At 46.8% G+C, this 16,374-nt stretch overlaps 1 protein-coding gene across 2 annotated transcripts in view; it reads left to right on the forward strand.

Moving 5' to 3' along the window:
- The window catches only part of LOC132210882 (uncharacterized), a 350,749-nt gene that overhangs the window by 271,284 nt on the left and 63,091 nt on the right, over window positions 1-16,374 (forward strand). For both annotated transcript variants that reach the window (XM_059653854.1, XM_059653853.1), the window contains exon 6: window positions 16,366-16,374. This exon is cut by the window's right edge and continues 151 nt beyond it. In XM_059653854.1, coding sequence (XP_059509837.1) covers window positions 16,366-16,374 — 9 coding nt within the window. The remainder of the gene's footprint in view (window positions 1-16,365) is intronic.

Raw genomic sequence — 16,374 nt, forward strand, 5'->3', positions numbered from 1 at the left:
CATGCTCGAGACCCTGTGGGAAAAGGAGAGGCTGGATCCTGTCGTGTAGTTCCCAGAGCAGACTGACAAAGTCATTTGGTACAATGTGTCATCATCAGAACTTTCCAACAAACAACAAAACATAGATTGGCGGGTGGTGAGAATCCTGTCAGATTGTTTATGCACACCTTGTTGGCCTGTGCCACAGTACACTGCCCTGGAAGTGGCTGTGGGTGAAACCCGAAACATCAGCTTTCCTGCTGCTCTGATGCTGCCTGTCGTGCTGTGTTCATCCAGCCCACACCTAGTTATCGCAGACTCCAGCATGAGCAGTTCCTACTCTCTCTCGGCTCAGTGTGAGACCTTTTACAGTTACCGTATAGTTACAGGGAGTGTGTGGATGAGGCCAGGCTCAATGTTTACCTTCAGCAAAAAGTTATTGGGAGGTGCACGGATGAGGACAGACTTGCTGTGAGACTGTTCACAGTCACCGTATAGTAAGTCGGAAGCATGGAGATGAGGCCAGGCCCACTGTGATACTGTTTACAATCACTGTTTAGTTTCTGGGAGGAGTGTAAATAAGGCCATGCTCGGTGTGAGACTGTTTTGTGTCCCTGTATAATTACTGGAGGTGTGTCAATGAGGTGAGGGCAATTGTCAGACCGTTTACAGTCAAGTAGGACTTCCTGTGAGTTGTGCGAATGAGGCCAGGGCCACTGTGAGACCATTTACAGTCACCGCATCATGACGCGGAAGCGTGTAGATGCTGCCAGGCTCCCTGTCAGTAGCCAGGTGGTGTGTCCACGAGGCATAACTGGGATGCACTAAAAGCTTGGGGCATAACTGGGACGATGGGGCTGCTGCTGCCGAGGCACAGTCGGGAAGGACCACTGTCTGAGGTTTTCCTGCTGAAGGTAAATGAGGGTCCATTCAGTTATCGGACCCTCCCCGTGTCTCACATGTATGTAAATATTTTTGTTGTATGTCTAAGAGAGGTCTTTGGTTCATTGGGTGGAGCCAAAGTCCAATGCTTTATTTGTTTATTTGATATGCAGCTGGACAGAACGCAACTGCAGTTGTGACATTGCACATATACAAAGAGATTTCTTGTGAAAAAGGTGTATTTTTCAAATCAGAAATGTGACTGGGAGGAGTGTGGATGAGCCCAGGCTCACTGTGGGTCTGGTTACGGTCACCACATTGTCACTAAGATGTGTGTATATGAGGCATGGCTGGCTGTGAGACTGTGAAAAATCACTAATTAATAAGAGTTTGTTTCTTCAATTATTTGTTGGATGTGTGTGTCACTGACTGGTCCAGCATTTATTGCCCATCCCTAATTGCCCTGGAGATGTTGGTGGTGAGCTGCCTCCTCGAACCGCTGCAGTTCGCCTGTTGTGGGTTGCCCCCACAGTGCCATGAGGGAGGGAATTCCCATCTTTTGAACAGTCGCAGTGAAGGATTCCGGATATATTTCTAAATCAGAATCACGAGTGGCTTGGAGTGGGATTGAAGGAGGTGTTCCCGTGTACTTGATGCCCTTGTCCTTCGAGATGGAAGCTCTAATGGGTTTGGAAGGGACTGCATGAGGAGCTTTGGCGAATTTCTGCCGTGCATCTTGTGGATCGTACACAGTGCTGCTGAGGCCGCTCATCATTGGTGGTGGAGGGAGTGGATGATTGTCGATATCGTGCCAGTCAACTGGGCTGCTTTGTCCTGGATGGAGTCAAGCTTCTTGCATGTTGTTACAGATGCAGCCATCCTGGAAAATGGGGAGCGTTCCATCACAGTCCTGACTTATGCCTTGTAGACAGTGGACACGTTCTGGGGAATCAGGAGGTGGGTTAGCCGCCGCAGCATTCCTCACCTCTGACCTGAAAAAACAAAGTCCACGGGCCCCCCTGGAACTACTGACGCTCTCCCCAAGTCTCCCTGTCAATCCTGACACAATCCCTGAGATGCCCTGTAAATACTGACCCTCCATGGGACCGCCTGTAACTACTGACACACTCCCGGGAGCACCTGTAAATAATTACAAATTCCCCGGAACACCCTGTAAATACTGACACTCTCACCAAGAGCCCCTGTCAATACTGACACAGTCCCTGAACCCCTGTAGGTCGCGGGAATTTTTCAGTATTTAAAGGAGGCCCCGGGAAATGCGTCAGTCTTTGCAGAGGGTCCCAGGGACTGTCAGTATTTTCAGGATTTGCTGGGACTGTGTCAATATTTACAGGGGGTCCCACGGAGTGTGTCAGTTTTACAGGTGATTTCAGGGGCTTTGTCAGTATTTCCAGGGGGTCACACAGATGTGTCAATATTTACAGTGTGTCCCCGGGGACTCTGTTGGTCTTGACAGGGGATTACCAGGTGGTGTGTCAATATTTACAGGGTGTCACAGGTTGTGTGTGTGTGTCAATATTTACAGGGTGTCCCTGTGTATGTGTGTGTGTGTGTGTGTGTGTGTGTGTGGGTATTTACAAAGAGTCCCTGGGGAGTGTGTCAGTGTTCATTGTGAGTCCAGGAGAGACTGTCAGTATTTATAGGACGTCCAGGGAGACTGTCAGTCTTTACAGGGGGTCCTCAGGAGTTTGTCAGAGGGTGAACGCTGAGGCAGCGCCTCATTATGCAGGTGTCAGAATTCAGATAGTGTCCCTTGATGAGAGGGTCAGTACTGAGGTATTGCAGCTCTGTGAGCAGGTCAGTTCTTAACCAGTGTCTCGTTGTCAAGTGGTCAGTCCTGAGGCAGTGACTCCATGCTGGATGGTCAGTGTTGAGGAAGTGCCTCATTGTTCGAGGAACATTACGGAGGGTAAGTCTCAAGGTAATGGTGACAGAGCTGAGACAGAGCCACATGATCAGAGATTCAGGGCTAAGGGATTGACTCAATCACAGCATTGTCTTGAGGCAGTCCCTCTTTGTGAGAGGTTTAGTTCTGATGGAGCGCATTTGTCAGAGGCGATCCATACTGATCCAGTGCCTCATTGTCGTGGGGTCAGACTGAGAGGCTGCTAAACAATTATCAAGTCAGTTGTGACATATTACAGTTCTATCCTGGGGTCAGTCCTGACAGAGTGCCTCATTGCCAGAGTATCAGTCCTGAGGTATTGAAGCGCTGTCTGAGCATCAGGGGTAGGGAGTGCCTCATTGTCACAGGGTCAGAAATGTGGGAGTGCGTTATTGTCAAAGGGTCAATGCTGAGGGAGTGCTGCCATTTAAGGGGGACAGAATTAAGGAAGTTGCTCACATTTCAAGGGCCAGTACTGAAATAGTTTTGCACTGGGATGTCAGTGTGGAGGAAGGGCCTCAGAAGCAGCGGGTCAGTATGACGGTTTCCCTTATTGTCAGGGGGACAGTTCTGAGGCACTGACTCGTTGTCAGAGGGTCAGTACGGAGGTATTGAATCACTGTCAGCGTATCAGAACTGTGGGGCTGTTTTATTGTCACAGCGTCAAAACTGACGCAGTGCCTCATGAAAAATGGGTTCGAATTGCGAGAGACCCACACATTACACAATCAGTAATGATGTATTGCAGCATTGTGAGATGGTCAGAATGAGAGAGGGCCTCATTGTCACAGGGTCTGCCCTGAGCGATTTCATCATTTTCAGGCACTCCGTACCGAGGCAGAGCCTCATTGTGATCGGGTCAGAATTGAGGGAGTGCCACTTGATTACGGGGGCAATACTGAGGTCTTGCAGTTCTGTCAGGTGGTCAAATCTGATGGAGCTCCTCATTGTCAGGAGATCAGCACTGTCAGAGCAGAAGGGCTGAGGTGTTACAGGTCTATGAGAGGTCAGTACTACGGGAGTGCCTCATTATCAGAGGTCCAGTACCGAGGGAGTGCACAATCGTCAGACTGTCAGTACTGAGGGAATGCCTGATTGTTCAAAGGGTCAGTACACAAGGAATGTCTCAATGTAATGTATGATTAGAGATGCAGTGCTGAAGGAGTGCCTCATTCTCAGTGTCAGTTCTGAGGCAGGGTCACATTGCTGGAGGGTTGTTCTGACTTGGTGCATTAGTAACAGAGGGTCAATACTGAGGCAGCATCTCATTTTAGGGGCTTAGAATTCATGGGTGCTACATAATTAGGAGGTTAGCCCCGAGGTATTGCAGCTCAGGTGCGGTCATTAGTGAGGGGGGAGTGCAACATTTTCAGGGGTCAATTCTAAGGTGTCAGAAAAAGTCCTCCCAGAAACATCAGCAGGACTTGACAAAATCTGTACAAGTGAAGCAATGCCTGGCCCGTTAAATAAGAGCAGGTTTGTTGGAGCCGATATAAACGATAGACCTCAGTGTAATGGAGGAAGCATTGAGGGAGTCCTGTACTGATAATACAAGATAATAATTCATACATAATTGCAGCATTGTCAGAGGAGTGTGGCAGTATTTTCAGGGGTTCTCTGGGACGTTGCCAGTATTTAAAGGGTGTCTAGGGACTGTGTCAGTATTTCGAGGGCTTCCCGAGGAGTGTGACAGAATTTACAGGGGTCCCGGTGATTGCATCAGCATTTGCAGGGTGTCCCAGGGAGAGTATCGGTAGTTACAGGGGGTGGAGTGTGTCAGTGTTTCCGGGAGTTCCGTGGTGTGTATCGGTATTTACAGGGGGAATGGGGAATGTGTAATTATTTCCCGGGGGTCCAGGGAGTTTATCAGTGTTCACGGGGGTTCCGTGGAATGTGTCAGTGTTTAGGTGAAGTCCCGGGGAATGTGTTCGTGTTTAGAGGGGTCCCTGTGTCTGCGTTGGTTTCCTCCAGGTGCTCCGGTCTCCTCCCACAGTCCAAAGAGGTGCACGCTAGGTGGATTGGCCATGCTAAATTGCCCATAGTGTTCAGGGGCATGGGTCTGGGTGGGATGCTCCAAGGTTTGGTGTGCACTTGTTGGGCCAAAGGGCCTGTTTCCACACTGTAGGGAATCTAAACAATCCTGTTCCAACATCTCCATGTTATAACCCTGCTGATCACTGCACACAGAGATGTTTGTTAACAAAAGGATAACAATAATATTCAAACCCAGTGCTGGAGATGTATTTTAAATACACTGAGGCCAGTGTCGATCTCCAATTCAACTTGTATTTACAAATGAACTGTCTTCAACTTTAGCACTGCCTCATTCAGAGATAGTTGCCAGGGTGTCAGCATCTCTGACCCTCACACGACTTATCTGTCAGCCAGGGCTCCCTGATTTGGGCTATTAATATGGACCAATCAGGCAACTCATATTCTGTGATGTTCAACTGGCCGACCTGATCACAAACCAGTGCGGTGTGTTCGTCGAAAATCAAACATGTACTCGAAAGGTACCATTACATACCAGTGCAAAGGAAGGCATGAGGCTAAACTGGGGAGGGAAGGGAACTGCTTATTGGGGGTGGCCCAGAGAGTGGAAGAAAATCGAATGGGAAGACCACCATTTGAGACTGAGGGAGAGAGATGTAATTGCCTGAATGAGGCATTCCAATTGCGAAATGGATTTTTGTGTGTACACCATGTTCAGTTTCCCCGATCTTAATCTGTACTCCTCTTTAAATCATTAGTATCTGAAATTTCTGTATCATTTCCAAATGCTCTGTCTCTAATGTTATGCTGTTGGAATTGGTTGAACTGCAGAGATATCATTTATTTGCACAAATGTGTTCAGTGAAATGAGCTGCATGCTATATATGTATTATTCTTCCTGATTCTATTATACGCATACAAATTAAAGTTAGTTCCACTTTTGAACAACAAACTGCTTTTCGATGTATGATGTATCTCATTTGCCTGCCACTTACTCTTGTTGATGAGTTGTGTTTCTGTTTTGTGAAGAAATATGAATGAGCTGGAGCACTAATGGCAATGCCCAATGTGGTGATATTCCAACATTGCAGCTGGAAGGTGGGGCGGGGAGGGGGATGGGTTTCACAAGAACTATTACAGAGGGAAGTGGAGAGACAGGTGATGTATGTGGCAGCACCGAGACAGTGAGGAGAATGAAATGCAGCCTGAAGGGGAATCTGGCTGTATTCTCCAAGGCACGGGCTGAATGGAAGAGGACAGAAAGGATTCACTCAGAGGAAGAGTAGATGAGACTGGACTGATTATGAAACAGGCAATAATCATTGGCAATTACTGATAGGAGGGTGAATCAATCGGGCTCACTTTAAGACTGTTTACAGTTACCATATAGTTCGTGGGAGATGTGTAGATCAGGCCAGGCTCATACAGAAACGCTTCCCGGAGTAATTAACATGTAGACCCCACTGGGAAAGAGTGAGGGGTTGGCCTTCCTGCTACCACTGATGCACGAAAAGCTTGGGGCATAACTGGGACGATGGGGCTGCTGCTGCTGAGGCACAGTCGGGAAGGACCACTGTCTGAGGTTTTCCTGCTGAAGGTAAATGAGGGTCCATTCAGTTATCGGACCCTCCCCGTGTCTCACATGTATGTAAATAGTTTTGTTGTATGTCTAAGAGAGGTCTTTGGTTTGTTGGGTGGAGCCAAAGTCCAATGCTTTATTTGTTTATTTGATATGCAGCTGGACAGAACGCAACTGCAGTTGTGACATTGTACATATACAAAGAGATTTCTTGTGAAAAAGGTGTATTTTTCAAATCAGAAATGTGACTGGGAGGAGTGTGGATGAGCCCAGGCTCACTGTGGGTCTGGTTACGGTCACCATATTGTCACTAAGATGTGTGTATATGAGGCATGGCTGGCTGTGAGACTGTGAAAAATCACTGAGTAATTAATAAGAGTTTGTTTCTTCAATTATTTGTTGGATGTGTGTGTCACTGACTGGTCCAGCATTTATTGCCCATCCCGAATTGCCCTGGAGATGTTGGTGGTGAGCTGCCTTCTCGAACTGCTGTAGTTCACCTGCTGTGGGTTGCCCCCACAGTGCCATGAGGGAGGGAATTCCCAGCTATTGAACAGTCGCAGTGAAGTATTCCGGATATATTTCGAAGTCAGAATCACGAGTGGCTTGGAGTGGGATAGAAGGAGGTGTTCCCGTGTACTTGATGCCCTTGTCCTTCGAGAAGGAAGCTGTCATGGGTTTGGAAGGGACTGCATGAGGAGATTTGGCGAATTTCTGCCATGCATCTTGTAGATCGTCCACAGTGCTGCTGAGGCCGCTCATCATTGGCGGTGGAGGGAGTGGATGATTGTCGATATCGTGTCAGTCAACTGGGCTGCTTTGTCCTGGATGGAGTCAAGCTTCTTGCATGTTGTTACAGCTGCGGCCATCCTGGCAAATGGGGAGCATTCCATCACAGTCCTGACTTGTGCCTTGCAGACAGTGGACACATTTTGGGGAATCAGGAGGTGAGTTCATCGCCGCAGCATTCCTCACCTCTGACCTGCTCTTATAGTCACTGTGTTTATCTGGTGAGTCTGGTTCAGTTTTTGTTCAAAGCTCACCCCTACGACGGTGACAGTGTGGGATGCAGTGAATGTAACAAATTGTTTGTCAAGGGGTGGTTGTCTCTTGTTGGTGACGGTTATTGCCTGGTATTTCTGTGGTGTGAATGTAACTTCCACTTGTCTGACCAAGCCTGGGTATTGCCCAGATCTAGTTGCATTTGGACAAGGACTGCTTTAGGATCTGAGGAATCATGAATGATGCTGAACATTGTGCAATCATCAGGAACATCCCAACTTCTGGCCTTATGATGAACGCAAGTTCATTGATGAAGCAGCTGAAGATGGTTATATCTCAGACACTGCCACGAGAAACTCCTGCAGGGATCCCCTGGAGCTAAGATACCTGACCTCCAATAAGATCATTCATTTTCCTGCGTGCCAGGTATGACTCCAGCAAGTGGAGAATTTGTCCCCTGAGACCCACTGAGTCCAGCTTTGCTCGGGCTTCATGATGCCACACTTGGTCAAATGTAGTCTTGTTGTAAAAGGCTGGAGCTCTCACTTCCCCTCTGGAATGCAGCTGTATTGTCCATGTTTGAACCAAGGCTGTAATGAGGTCAGGAGCTGAGCTGCCCTGACGTAACCCAAACTGGCCGTCGCTGAGCAGGTGCTGCTTGATAACACCTTCGATCACTTTCCTGATGATTGAGTACAGCCTGATGGGGCAGTATAGGGCCAGGTTGGATTTGTCCTATGTTTGCAATCCAGCACATACGTGGGCAATTTTCCACATTGTCGGGTCGATACCAGTGTTGAAACTGCACTGCAACAGCTTGGCACGGGGAGCGGCACGTTCTGGAGCACAAGTCTTCAGTATTATTGCCAGAATATTGTCAGGGCCTGTGACCTTTGCAGTATCCAGTGTCTCCAAGTGTTTCCTGACATCACGTGGGGTGAATTGAATTTACTGAAGACCGGTATCTGTGATGCTGGCGGAGCCCGAGATGAATCATCCACTTGGCCCTTCTGGCTGAAGATTGCTATGAATACTTCAGCCTTATCTTTTGCACTGATGTGCTGGGCTCTTCCATCATTGAGGATGGGGATATGTGTGGAGTCTTCACGTCCAATCAGTTGTTTAATTGTGCACCACAGTAAATGAAGAGATGTGGCAGGACTGCAGAGCTCAGATTTGATCCATTGATGGTGGGGTCACTTTGCTATACCTATCACTTGGTTATGCTGTTTGGCGGCTTCACCAGGTTTTTTTATTTATTCATTCACAGGACAAGGGCATCATAGAATAGAATCAGAGAATCCCTACAGTATTTCCAGGGGGTCCCGGGAGGGGTGGTGTGTCGGTATTTCTAGGGGGTCTCAGGGAGTATGTCAAGATTTACAGTGGGTCGCAGGGAGTTTGTCTGTACAGGGGTCTGGGGCTGTGTGTCAGTATTTGAAGGAGCTCCTGGGGAATGTGTCAGTGTTTCGAGGGGACCCTGGGAAATGTGTCATTATATACAGGGAGTCCCGGGGAGTTTCTCAGTACTTTTCGCGGGGACAGGGAATGTGTCAATATTTGCAGCTGGTCCCGGGGAATATATCAATATTTACAAAGGGTCCTGGGGAGTGTGGCAGTATTTTCAGGGGTTCTCTGGGACGTTGTAACTTCCACTTGTCTGACCCAGCCTGGGTATTGCCCAGATCTAGTTGCATTTGGACAAGGACTGCTTTAGGATCTGAGGAATCATGAATGATGCTGAACATTGTGCAATCATCAGGAACATCCCAACTTCTGACCTTATGATGAACGCAAGTTCATTGATGAAGCAGCTGAAGATGGTTATATCGGACACTGCCACGAGAAACTCCTGCAGGGATCCCCTGGAGCGAAGATATCTGACCTCCAATAAGATCGTTCATTGTTCTCTCAGACCACGTGAGCGAACGAGTTTGGCGTGTTTGAAGTTTGTCAAGTCCACATTGACACCATTGGGGTACAGGGTCCCTAACCTGTCATTCCTCCCACCTCAAAACCCAGCCCCATCTCCTACCTACTAACCTCATCCTGCCCCCTTGGCCTGTCCATCCTCCCTGGACTGACCCATCTCCTCCCTAACTCCCACCTACATTCACCTTTACTGGCTCCATCCCTGCCTCTTTGGCTTGTCTGTCTCCTCTCCACCGATCTTCTCCTCTATCCATTTTCTGTCTGCCTCCCCCCTCTCCCTATTTATTTCAGATCCCCCTCCCCCTACCATTTCTGAAGAAGGGTCTCGCCCAAAACGCCAGCCTTCCTGCTCATTTGCTGCTGCTTGGCCTGCTGTGTTTATCCAGCTCTACACCTTGTTAACCCTGTAAATATGCTCTCAAGCACAGACACCCCTTTAAATAAATCCTAAGAAGGGTCATTCAGGAAATAAATGTAAAAGAACCATAAAAGCCAGAGTCCCTGTAATAAAAGTGTAAAACATAGAGCTCCGAGTAAATAATCCTGAAACACAGTGCCCCCTGCAAATCCTCCCTTAAACTAAGCCTCCTGCAAATAAACTCGCAGAGGCGACTGTAAACAAACCCCAAAACACAGGACCTCCAGTTAATAAAGCCTAAAACAGAAGGCCCACTGTAAATCAACATGAAAAAACACAGCTCCCACTGCAGCACTGCGAATTAGTCGGATTGAGTTAGTACCTCAGTCAGCAAGTCAGTTCTGAGGCAGGGCCTCTTTGTCAAAGAGTCAGATTTGAGGGAGTACCATTGGATGATGGTTATTGCAGCACTGTGAGAGTACTGGAGTGAGAGAGCACCTCACTGTCAGAGGGTCAGTACTGAGGGGGTACCTCACCGTCAGCGAATCAGTACTGAGGGAGTACGTCACTGTCAGACGGTCAGTACTGAGGGAGTGCCTCACTGTCAGAGAATCAGTACCGAGGGAGTACCTCACTGTCAGATGGTCACTACTAAGGGAGTACCTCACTGTCAGAGGGTCAGCATTGAGGGAGTTCCTCACTGTCAGACAATCAGTACTGAGGGAGTATCTCACTGTCAGAGGGTCAGTACCGAGGCAGTACCTCACTGTCAGAGAATCAGTACTGAGGGAGAACCTCACTGTCAGAGGGTCACTACTGAGGGAGAACCTCACTGTCAGAGGGTCACTATTGAGGGAGAACCTCACTGTCAGAGGGTCAGTACTGAGGGAGAACCTCACTGTCAGAGGGTCAGTACTGAGGGAGCACTTCATTGTCAGAGGGTCAGTACTGATGGAGGACCTCACTGTCAGCGAATCAGTACTGTTGTCATGTTCGTTTTCGGAGACCCTCACGGATTTGTTGCAATAACAAGACACTGACCTGTTTAGGAAAACACGAATCCTTTGATTACCAAGCAAGTACAAGCTGTGGAGAATCACAGTGCTTAACCCGGCACAGAGCGCAGAGTCTCGCAGGTAATTCTCCCCGAGCAGCGGACAGTCCCCGCTCTTCATACTTTACAAAATACATGATACATAAAATAATTACACATTTTACAATGACATGATACCTAAAATAATTACTACAACAGACAAAGACAGGATACCAAACAATTATTACATCAAGAACGTGAAAGACCAGGATGTAGTCCCGAAGATAATAAAATGTGAGGCTGGATGAACACAGCACATCTCAGGATGCTGCTGGACTTGCTGTGTTCGTCCAGCCTCGCATTTTATTATCTTGGATTCTCCAGCATCTGCAGTTCCCATTTTCACAGGATATAGTATCGATTGCTCTTGAAGTGGCTGCTGATGGCATGAGGCGATTTCAAGTTGTTATCCGGACAGATTGTTCTAACCAGACACACTGGCAACTTGAAATCACAAATTCAGTGCCCTGGCCCCTTTGTCAGCGACAGAAATTGCATGCTTTAGAAGTTTCACACCTTTACAAATGTTCCCCACCGAACCCTATTTGACACAGTTTAATTCTAATTGTATTCAGTCAGGAAGCTTCAGACAGTGTCTGCATACCGATGTGTGGGAAGACAAAGAGTTACAAAAGTTTTACACTGAATTCCTAGCTGGGCAGGAAGCTTCAGGGCAGTGCCTGCATCCCTGTGCGTAGGCAGATAAAAGACTTTAATTTGTAGAAGTATAGAAATCAATGGGATGTTATACAATAACATCTCATTGTGAGAGTACCTCATGGTCAGAGGGTCAGTACCGTAGACGTGCAGTGTTGTCTGACTGCCAATCGGGTCAGGATTGAGGGCTCTTACAGGGACAGGACTGAGGTATTTGAAATAGGGCAATGACTGGTGTGGATCCTTTTTATTTTTTTAAAATTAGACGACACCAGAAAGATTATCAACCCGATGTGATTTGATTGGGCTGACAATCAGTTGATGACAGCAGAAAGGTCAGTGGCCTGATTACCGCGGCCGGGACTTGAGATTTCACTCTTGCCGACCTTCTCATTCTTCTCACTCAATTTCACGGAAGAGCTGTTTTGAGAGAGAGTAGGAACTTTCTGAAACTGATCGCGGGCCCTAGTCAATATGTATCTAACAGAGATGTGGTAAAGCAGAAACTTGTTTGATGTCCCGCCAGCTATTCAAGTCCTGGGAGACGTTTGTTGAGGGCTGATTAATATTATAATTATTCATAGTTTCGGGTGACACGATGGATGGGAAGATATTGTTCTGAATAGATTAGAAAATTAACATAGTCAGGGATTGACTCTGATGTAGACACAGGTTTGGACACTGTCAGCAACACGAGTTCAAACTGTGAAAAGGCAGTAATGCGTGGAAGGAACATTTTAATTTATAGTCTCCCTTTATTAGTGAAAAGTATGGCAAGATCATGAATGAATGAATGAAATGCGTAACAGGAAACAGAGGACCCTAGTGAGTGGTCAGTAAAGTTATGAATGAATGAGAGCGCGATCGTGGTCACATGGAGCGCTGTGGGTTCTTCGGTAAAGAGGATATTTAGTACAACAGTAAAGAGGCTTATGATATAATGTCACAGAAAAACCACACAAAAGGATATTTGAAGGCGATGGGCCCGGTATCACGAAAGACACACCAGCCAGCCTCCGGAAGCCTTGTTAAGTGCTAACCGATATGAGTAAACAGGGCAGACCGCAGGATATTCAGGGGCAAAGGTTACAAGATTAACAAGTGACCACTTTTCTGAAGAAGGGTCTAGGCCCGAACCATCAGCCTTCCTGCTGCTGGGCCTGCTGTGTTCATCCGGCTCAACACCTTGTTCTCTCAGACCACGTGAGCGAACGAGTTTGGCGTGTTTGAGTCTGACTGGTAAATATGTGATACACAACCATTTGATGTTACTGACTGCCTGGTGAATTGAAAACTGAAATAACTGCGGATGCTGCAAATCAGGAACAAAAACAAAGTTTCTGGAAAAGCCCAGCAGAACTGAGGGAGGTTCTGTGGAAGGGTCACCGAACCGGAACCGGTTAGCTCTGTTTTTCAACTGACAAATGCTGCCAGACCTGCTGAGCTTTTGCAGCAACTTTGTATTTTTTTTCTGATTTCCAACATCCGCAGTTTTTTTGGGTTTTTACTCAGTGTTTTAGGGTTTATTTACAGGGCGCTCTTCATTTATCGCGAGCTCTGTCTTTTAGGGTTTATTTGTGAAGGGCCCTGCCTTACAGATAGTTTACAGGTCGGCTCAGTATTCGGGTGCATGAAGAGGTGCGCTGTGTTTTCGGCTTTATTCAGCCGTGTCTTTTCCTCTCTACTTCCTGGGGGATGTGTGTTAGAGTTCTTTTTAAAGGGGTCTGTGTGTTTGAGTGTACAATTGTAGGGGTCTCTGTGTTTTACAGTGTCCTGTATGTTTTTGACTTAATTTACAGGGTAGATCTGTGCTTTATGGCTTATTTGCAGGGGGCTCTGTGTTGCAGTGCTAAAACACTGGCGGGGGGGAGTTCTCTGTTTTCGGGTTTGTTTACAATGACGCCTGTGTTTTCGGGTTATTTACAAAGAGCTCTGTGATTTAAGATTTACATAGAAAGTCTGTATTCTAAGGTTTATTTGCAGAAAGCAGTGTAGTTTAGGATTTATTTCCAGTGAGCTCTAGGCTTTAGCATTTATTTACAGGAGGATCTTCATTTCATGGTTTTGTTACGGTTGGGTCTTTGTTTAAAAAAAACCCTGAAACAATGAGCTCCGTGTCTTATGGTCTAATTACAGTGCCATCTGTGTTTTTGAGTTTATTTGCAGAGCATTCTGTGTTTTGGGGTTTATTTCCAGGAGGCTCTCTGTTTTAGGGTTTGTTTGCAGGATCCTCTGTGTTTTAAGATTTAATTTACATGGGTGTTTTTACTGCTTATTTGCATGGGTACTCTCTGTTTGAGGCACTGGCTGAGTACTGACCTTCTGACAATGTGGTACTCATTCAGATCTGATCCTCCAGCAATGAGGTACTGTGTCAGAACTGATCCGCTGACAGTAAAGCACTGCCCCCTCAGTTCTGACCCTCTGACAGAGCTGCAATCGTTCAGGACTGAACTTCTAATCATGTTGTACTCCATCAACTCTGAACCCAATGCATTGAGGTACTGACTCAGTATTTACTGTGTGCAAGTAATATACTCACTCAGAACTAACCCTCTAGCAATGTGAGCCTGCCTCAGAACTTACCCTGTAACAATGAGGCACTGACCTCAGCACCAAATCTCTAATTACTTGGCTCTCCCCAGTTTTGAGGCACTCCTTCTGTACTGACCCATGAACAATGAGGCACACACTCAAGAATGATCCTTCATTGAGGTATCACCTTATAACAGAGCTACTGACATCTTTGGACTGTGTCTAATAATGAGGCACTGACTTGGTTCTGACCCTCTCACAATGAAGCATTCTCTCAAGTCTTACTGCATTAAAATGAGGCACGCTCTGACTGATCTGAAATGCCTCAGTATCAATCCTCTGACTAATCTGAAACACCACTTCTTAGACCCTCTAAATGGCGATCTTTTAATTCTGACACCATAACAGTGAGGGTCTGCCTTGGTGCTGACACTCTGTCAAAGAGACGCTGCCTCAGAACTGAGCTGCTGACAATTAGCCAGTGCCTTAGGTACTGATGAGTGAATAAAAAGGCCCTCTCTCAGCACTGACACTGAAGCAATGAGGTATTGTCACAGAACGAGCCAACAAAGGGCTCATAATTGAGGGAGTGCCTACTGATTGAAGGGTGCGGATTGAGGTGTTGCAGAACTGTCAGAGGGTCAGAACTGAGGTATTGCATCATTGTCAGATGGTCCATTCTGAGGCAGTGCCTCAGTGTCAGAATTGAGGGTATGCACATGTTTAACTCATCAGGAATGAGCTTTATGCAGCTCTATCAGAGGCTCAGCACTGACTGCCTGCCTCATTCTCATAGGATCAACACTGATATATTGAAGCACTGTTAGATCTTCAGTGCTGAGTGGGTCAGAACTGAGGGAGTGCATTGCTGTCAGAGGCAGTGCCTCATTATGCAGGTGTCAGAATTCAAGGCATGCCCCATGAATGGAGGGTCAGGACTGAGGTATTGCAGCTCTATTCAGAACCAGTGGCTTGTTGTCAAGCGGTCAATGCTGAGGCAGCGACTCAATTCTGTATGGTCAGTTTTGAGGAAGTGCCCCATGATTAGAGGGCCAATACGAAGGGTAAGTCTCAATGTAATTGTGACAGAACTGAGACAGAGGCGCATGCTCAGAGATGAGATTACCTACAGTGTGGAAACAGGCCCTTCAGCCCACTAAGTCCACACCGCCCGTCGAAGCATCCCAGCCAGACCCATCCCCCTCGAACCCACACACCCCTGAACACTACGGGCAATTTAGCATAGCCAATCCACCTAGCCTGCACATCTTTGGTCTGTGGGAGGAAACTGGAGCGCCCACGTAGGAGGAGGCCCACATAGATAGCGGGAACTGCCGATGCTGGGGAATCTGAGATAACAAAGTGTAGAGCTGGATGAACACAACAAGCCAAGCAGCATCATCCAGCTCGACACCTGTTATCTCAGATTCTTTTGCGTCCATTTTCTGATGAAAGATCTAGATCAAAAACGTCAGCTTTCCGACTCCTCTGATGCTGCTCGGCCTGCTGTGCTCATTCAGCTCGACCCCTTGTTATCATAGAGACAGCACATGTTGGGTGTCTTTGCTACATCATGTTTTCTCAGTGTCATAAGAACTTAGATGAATGGCTTCAACATACAAATAATTTTAATGTGAATAAATTTACATTTGGACTCTGATAAAATAAGAAGGAACCTAGACTTGTTTGAAAATTAAATCGACTTACTTAATTCAGCCATATAATTGGCATAAAAATATAAGAAATTAATCCTACTCACAATCTTGGAGATGTGTTTGTTTGGAATTAGGGTGTTGAAGGTGGAGATGTGGTCAATAAGTAGGAGCTTGACGTAGATGCCCATGTTATCTGGACGTTCCAGAGATATGTGTAAAGCCAAGGAGAGGGCATCTACCATGGATCTGCTGCATCAGCAGGTGAATTGCAGTGGATCAAGGGAATGTGGGAGGCTGGAGTTGATGTGACCCATGACCAACCTCTCAAAACACTTGATAGTCATAAATATGGATGGAAGAGCCGCTGGGCAGTAGTCATTGAGGCTTCTGGAAAAAATTGCTGACATTCAGTGCAAGGATCTTAAAGCATTAGCATGAACGTCAGAAAATTGGAGAAGCCTCGAGCATATGAGCACAGGTAGCTGAGGGTAGGGATGGCGGGTATTACAGAAATCAAAGAGGGCGAGAGAGTGAGTCAGAGATCATAGTGAGCAAATGATTAGCCTGGTAGGCAGTGGAAATACATGATTTTACATGGAACATGCAGACATCTTCGAAAAACAGGACATTGAGTTTTCAAAGTTTTGGAAATTAGTGTTATAGTTGATTTAAAGTGAATCAAATTACTTTTCACTTTGGTTATGGATTTTGATGAATGGATGGTCCCCCTGAGATTGAATTTGGAGAAAGATTTCAGGATTTTTTCATGTTCCTGTCTTTCTGTTATGCCCCCAGGGAAAAAAG

This window comes from Stegostoma tigrinum, chromosome 22, assembly GCF_030684315.1.
Source record: "Stegostoma tigrinum isolate sSteTig4 chromosome 22, sSteTig4.hap1, whole genome shotgun sequence".
Taxonomy (NCBI): Eukaryota; Metazoa; Chordata; class Chondrichthyes; order Orectolobiformes; family Stegostomatidae; genus Stegostoma; species Stegostoma tigrinum.